At 33.6% G+C, this 6,872-nt stretch overlaps 1 protein-coding gene across 1 annotated transcript; it reads right to left on the bottom strand.

Annotated features, from left to right (window-relative positions):
* Positions 1-85: 85 nt before the first annotated feature.
* LOC139698754 (protein XRP2-like) lies at positions 86-6,786 on the bottom strand. Its single transcript, XM_071597663.1, has 7 exons — positions 6,654-6,786; positions 6,367-6,576; positions 6,113-6,285; positions 5,821-5,986; positions 5,542-5,734; positions 2,901-3,047; positions 86-620 (listed from the first exon to the last, which is right to left on the bottom strand). Exons 1-7 carry the CDS (start codon positions 6,734-6,736, stop codon positions 483-485), a joined length of 1,110 nt encoding a protein of 369 aa, XP_071453764.1. The 5' UTR covers positions 6,737-6,786; the 3' UTR covers positions 86-482.
* Positions 6,787-6,872: the final 86 nt, after the last annotated feature.

The following is a 6,872-nucleotide window of genomic DNA, read 5'->3' as shown; positions in this document are numbered from 1 at the left end:
AACAGGAAATGTACATACTTCTATAAAGAATATTACATTTTTAAGGTGGATATTCAGATGGAAATTAAGGTATTTTTTTAAGATTTGTTTTTGTGTCTGGCAAATTAAAATTTGCCACTAGTCCTCCAAGAGTATTATCCATATAATGAAAGTTATTTCATATGGAATTCATCCCACCTATTTGAAGTAATTGTTTTAAGCCAGTGAAACCTTTGGACAACTTTTTGTAAATATTGAAAAGTCATAATTTTTCAAGACAAAATGAAACTCCTTATGTTACTGAGTATATTTATTTCAACTACAATAAATAACTAATATAAAAATAAATACTCAAAAACTTTTAGAAATGCAATGGACGTGTTTATGATTGTAGAAGGTGAAGACAATTTATTTTTGCACAAAGACCTCGAAATCTTAAATTGTGAGATAAATTAAATTGTCCATGAATTATTGGTGCTGAAGTATTGATGCTATAAAAGTGGTTATCCAGAAAAAGCTGGAACATATGGTGCTGGAGTACTGAAAAAATCATCTTGTGTGCACAACTCTTTTAGGCAGCATTTTCTTAAATGTATATGCTGCTTTCGCTGTGGTTTCTCATTGCTCAAATACTCCTTTACCTGTGGAACAAAAATGTTCATTAATGCTTTCAACTGAAGTTTTTGATCATAAGAATTTAATATAACTTGAACATTAAAACTAAGACTGAACTTATCTTAACGTACACTCAAAGGTAGATAAGTGCATAATTCTTGAGGGGTTAAAACGAAAGAGTGCATTAGTGAAACCAAATTTTTTGGTCAGGTTTTCATAAATTTTTGAAGGTAGGAAAATATCAACATCAAAAGTTTGACACATGCTTTTCACGGGATTATAAAACAACTCAATGATTTCATAAGAATTTTTTTTATTTTTAAGAGCCGAGATGTGAAAATAATTGCATAGGAATAGTTATCAAATATGCACATAATAATTTGTGATGAGAGTATATACTTGGCCATTCCTGTAAATACCAGTTAGTTGGCAGGAATTAACCTTCATTTTGTGATGTCTGTTTTGTAACATCCAAATCATCTGTTTTATTCAAGCTGACCTCTTTGAAGGCTTTGCAATTTTATTTACCATAATTGGAAACTTTATCCATCAAGCAACCAGCTCAAAGTGTGCCCTGGGACTAAATCTGTTAAAGTGAACATAATGGCCATGTTTGTTTGAGTGAAAATTAGGGGTGTGTGAAGCTTTGATTTCAAAATGAATCGGATCAGCATTCTAGTAAATCTAATCAGCCTCAAATAGATTCATGAACTGAAGTGGCAAATCTGGTTGTATACATCCAAGCATCGTCGAATATTAGATTCTTTTGACTGGAAAAAAATATTAGTAGTGTTAGTATTTGTATATAATATCATCAAATATTGGGACACAACTGCAAATGGTTGCAAGAAGGTTAGTGATTCAAAATGCCTTGAACATGTCAGTTCAACACATTGTGCATTAAGTGAGCCGGTAAACTGCCCATGAGGGATAAAATGCATTTAAATGTGTAATATGGGATATAATATGGTTGTCTTTATTCCGTTTTCTTCCACCTTTGGAATGTTAAGTCTGCATGTAGAATTTTTGATTGACATTATTATGCATGAAGAGCATACAGATATTTATGCAAAATTCTAGGCTTTGTTAAATTTTACATACTTTGAAAATTGCATAAATTCCATTCAGATAACCTCATTCAGAGCTAAAGCTTACATCTTGCAAAACCTACAAACACATTTTTACCAATATAGACTACTTAACCAACTCTAACAATTTTTTAAATATTTCCCTGAAAGAACTGTCTTAAGCAATTGCCACATTGCTCGCTCCAACGGATTAATCCATCAATGATAGAATTGATTTTCCCACCATGAAATCCTCCATTAAAAATAACTCAAATTTTGTGAATTACCCAAGACCTATTAGTTATCCCTGTGGGTTCATTTTAGCTCCTTATCATTTTATGAAAATTTGACCAGCTAAAGCAATTCTATGAATATATTATAATGGAAAATTATATTAATCAACCAACCTCCGTTATCAACCTAAAGGTCGGTTTGATATGCAAAGGTACCAAGCCCATTGGCGAATGATATACATCAGGATAGGGGGAGGGGGGGGGGGGTCCTTACCCTATGCCACTTTCGGTTTCCCTGTGGTACCTATACCCAAAAAGTCACAAAAGCTAGAGTGAAGCGGAGGATGCCCAGATGAATGCCTGGAATCAAACTCGGACCCTCTGGTCAGTAGACCATTGCTCTTACCCCTGGACTACCACATCCTCCAAGGAAATGATATACCATATTATTTTAGCAAATGAAACCAAACTTCAAATTGTGCAACTCAAATGTATTATTAGGATTTCCATCTCTGACAAAATTCCTGTAATTGTCATGTACTATATACCACTGAATTTGGAAAAAAGTAGGTGATTTGGTTGTTAGTTGTAATGTTATGTTATAAATCAGCTCACTGAATAGGTCTTCCCATAATTTCATATTGTTAAACTGTCAATTATTAGCTAATTAAGAATGTTTAATAGAAGCAATGGCTGATTAGATTTATTTAGTATTCTTGACACAAGAATCATGTAATAATCCATACATTGGAGAAATTCTGTTTCACACACCCTTAGTTAAAATATAACCATATTTTATAAGCTTGGTTACTGAAAGTGTGCATTTAATTAAAGACAAAAATACATGCTTTGAATATTTCTGTATTTCAATGAAAACCTTTGAAAAGATAGTTGTATGGATTACTAAATTCAAAATATCACATGATTTGTTCTGGTCAAGTAAAAAGTTAAATTAATACCATCTCTTTGTCATTTGGTATTTTTACAAATATGTTAGATGCTTCACCTTTTGGCATAATTCCCAGCATTGGGGACCAAAGAAACGAAGTCCAACAATGACACCAGATGTGAAATCCTTGCCAAATGTGTTTTTGGCAAATGGGTGATCTGACATCATATGAAATTCCTTTGATGAAGACAACTTGCACTCAGGCTGGAAATAAGAGATTAAGGTCTAAAATTAATGTGGTTAAAGATAATTTATGGTATTCTAGAAGAACTTACTATCACAGAATTACACTCCACCATTCATCCATGGGTTTATGGATGACCAACATTATTGCACATATCCTAATTTTTGCTTTAATCAGTGGTCACTTGTGCGGAATATGTTGAATGATGCTTCTGGTATTTGTTAAGTATATTTTAGGGATCCTGGGGAATTTTATTTAGGAAGTTAACTAATAGTGTTTTCTTGCTTGAATGCTTGGCCGTTTCTTTACCTTGATAATCTCTAATTTGACAAGGTCAGATTGAGTGACTTGAAGTATTCCAATTGTGGATTTGATGGTTTCAGGCTCTACTTAAAGAAAATTCATAACCACTGAATAAGTAAACAACATCATATCTGATGATGTCACCTACACATCCCAACCGGTAGAAGTGTAATCAAGTTTTTGTATACTCAGTATACTTTCCAGTATGCCACAGGTTTTTTGCTTATTGTAGATTTTTCACATGGCTCAAAATTACATTTGATTGGTTTAAAAATATTTGGATTATTCATTATCTATGTAATTATCTAGAAAGAAGGGAGGAAAGAAATTTCTATCAATTCTACAAGTGTGTGCATGGTAAAAAAATTTAATGCAATGAATTCGAGGAATATGTACAAAATACCAGGAAATAATTAGTTCTGTAACTAATTTCATCTGTAATGTAAGGAAAGGCTTCATGATATTGGGAACGATAAAATATGTGCACTATAAATCTTTAGTAACACTTATTTTTCCAATTCAATGAGAATGTTCATTGATAAAAACCCGATACATACTGATGAATTCTATTCTCATTAACTGCCATAGCATACATCAACTATTATACGTATGTGCATCTGAACATCCATTCCATGGGTGTATTATGTTGTGATTTTCAAAGTTATAGAATGCAATGACCATACCTTTGGGTCCAGACATTCATATGAAAATCAAATCTTAAATTTTGTACCATTTAAGCTGCTTTTGCAATAAAGGTTAACATTTACAAGGTAATTTATAATTTTGGATGCTTCATATAATTCTCATATAAAATAATGTAAACTTGAAAAAGGTATTAATTACTGCATTTGATATGGTTTTTATATTCTTTCAATCATGTCCCCTCTTTTTATGATATTTCCAAATTTAATCCTCACTAAAAAAAATTTAATTGGATGATCACATCCAGTTACTGCAGTGAATTTCATAGCTTCCGTCTGAATGACAGGATTTTCTGCTCCAAACTTTACATGCTAAATTTCACTCTGGCATCTTATGCAGGCCTGAAGTTATTTCGTGATGCATATTTATCAAAGACATCAATGATATTAATTGTTAATTCATTAATTAGTTTCATCAAGAAGGATGCATCTAATCTTTGTGTATTTTAGTGCCATAACAATGGTTGATTCATGTTCCGAGAGGCTTGACTACCACCAAGTTCAAAGGACATGGCAATCAAAATCTAAAATTAAAGCACAGCTATTCTTCGCTATCAAAAACTCCTTAATGATGGCAACAATTCCAGCCTAAGTGGTTATCCACTTCTAGAGGGCAAGGGGGATTCAGGAACCCCATGCTTGTTAACAGAAGACCTTTCAGTAACTCCTTAAAGAGCAATACAATAGTTTTAGGGATACTTATGCATCACATCCACATCATTTTGCACATTAAATCCAGGCCATAGCATATTAACTTTTTGACAACCTATTTCAATTTATATTTTATCATCAGTCTCGTGTAGATTAATTATAACTGAAACATTTCATGTCAAATTAAATCAACGATAAGCTTGAAAATTAACCATTACTCAGAGAGAAACATTACTTTTAAAGTGGTTTAAAATGCACAATCTTAAATAGGTAGCATTTTACACAAGCAGAGTTCAACTATATAAGATTTTAAAAGATATAAAGAAGTTCTATGTTTTATTTTGCTATATTTCAAATCCCCTGATTCCATCAATAATTTGTAAAGGGGCAATAGACATTGATGACTATGTACTTCCTTTCTCAAATAGGATATTTCCCAATGCACAATACAGAAATAGCCTGTTGCATGACTTGAAATAAAATTGTGAAATTCACTAGTAATTTTGATATCCTATTATGGTCTGTGGTATTTGTATTGCCAGGATATTATATACACATAAATTAGCTGAATTTTCTAGATGTGAAACCCCACATCATAATATACTTCACACAGCTTTTAACAGTTACCTTCAATTTTATTATAGCAGAAATAAATAGCATTGGCAATACAGCACACAATTAGTGGGCACCTACTATTGCCATTCTATTTTCAAGGGGAAAATGGTAGCTATCAGCTGGTGAATCATGGTAAGGGGGTGGTGGTGGACAGCCAAGCTCTTTCGATGACTTACTTGGGGGGAGGATGTACATATACATATATGTATGCTCACAGCTGTCCCTCAAACTGAATAATACTTACTTCTAATCTCTTAAGTGTGTGATAGAACAGCATAGCTGCTTTATGTTGATTTTCTGGCCCAGGTGTAACCACAACAAGGCAGGCACTAGGCTTTACATCTAAGCATTGGCTGGCCCATACTTTCATGTCTCTTCCCAGGGGTGGTAGTGTATATGGAACAAAGCTCGCATCCCAAGAAAAACTCAATCCAACACTGAAAATGAGGCAAACACACTGTCAAACTATTAGAATCTGCAGACAAGAGTAGTTAATTTTTGAATAATATCGCGCTATGCTAACTCATTAAAATCCGTGTGTCCATCAAGTGAAATTTTCGGGGTTGAATCATCCCTGAGAATGGTCCAATGACCTCCCGATTCAGAGCTTTCTTGATCTCCAGGAGTAAAGTCATGGACAGAGTTCCATATATTGTTGAAAGGACTGAGACCAGCCTTCGTCATGTGATCTAGCAAGAGAGTAACATAGGAGCCAAAAACAACAAAAAGTTTTTGAAGGAATAGGTTTATTATCATTAATTTATAATGACTATTAAATTGAAAACGAAATTTTTCACAAGACTGTGCATAATTACCTGAAAAACTCTCGTAATACAACTGAAGGCAATTAAAGCTCATATTCACAGAGGCTTCGATAATTGGTTGAGTAGGGCAGCATAGATAAATATCCACATTGCTGCAATCTCTGGCTCGAAATTGACCGCAAGATACCACACAAACACAGCTCTTGCAGTCCCTTATGAAGATACTGCATGAAAAATAATAAAATATTATCCGTTCCGGTGTGGCAGCTGAGTCCTACACAGCTAAAGCTAATTACACCACATACCTTTCTTTTACAGGCCCTAGTATGAATTTGCAATGCGTGCACTCGTCTATCGTAACAGTATTCATTTGATCTAAAAGGTAAACTGTTGAATTGCTGCAGTTTTGGATGGTGAACTGCTGACCATCAATTGTGCCAGGTAATTTTCCTATAACTTTATTAACGATGTTATTGAAGGAATAGTCTTCGACATTCAGCTTCCGATTTTTATCCCTGAAACATTCATGAAGCTTGAGAAAATGAATATCTTTGGACACCTTTTGACAAAAATGCTGATTAAAAAACATTACCATGAGTACTCTCGGGGTCTTTCCGAGGTACCAGTTCCCTCATTAGAATTCAGTTTTCTAAATCTGGAGAAAAAAGTTCCCATTCCGATTAAAAAATACGTTGCGAAGTTATAGCCCCTATCATATTTTCGGAAGTATATCGCCTACGGGATACACAAAATATTTGACTAGATTTTTCATATCCACGGCGAAATTCGCAGGTCTTTTGTTTAATATTCT

The sequence above is a fragment of the Hetaerina americana genome, unplaced genomic scaffold (assembly GCF_022747635.1).
Source record: "Hetaerina americana unplaced genomic scaffold, ioHetAmer1.1.p SCAF_10, whole genome shotgun sequence".
Taxonomy (NCBI): domain Eukaryota; kingdom Metazoa; phylum Arthropoda; class Insecta; order Odonata; family Calopterygidae; genus Hetaerina; species Hetaerina americana.
Note: the sequence above shows the minus strand (reverse complement) of the source record. Positions and strands in the feature narration are given on the sequence as shown.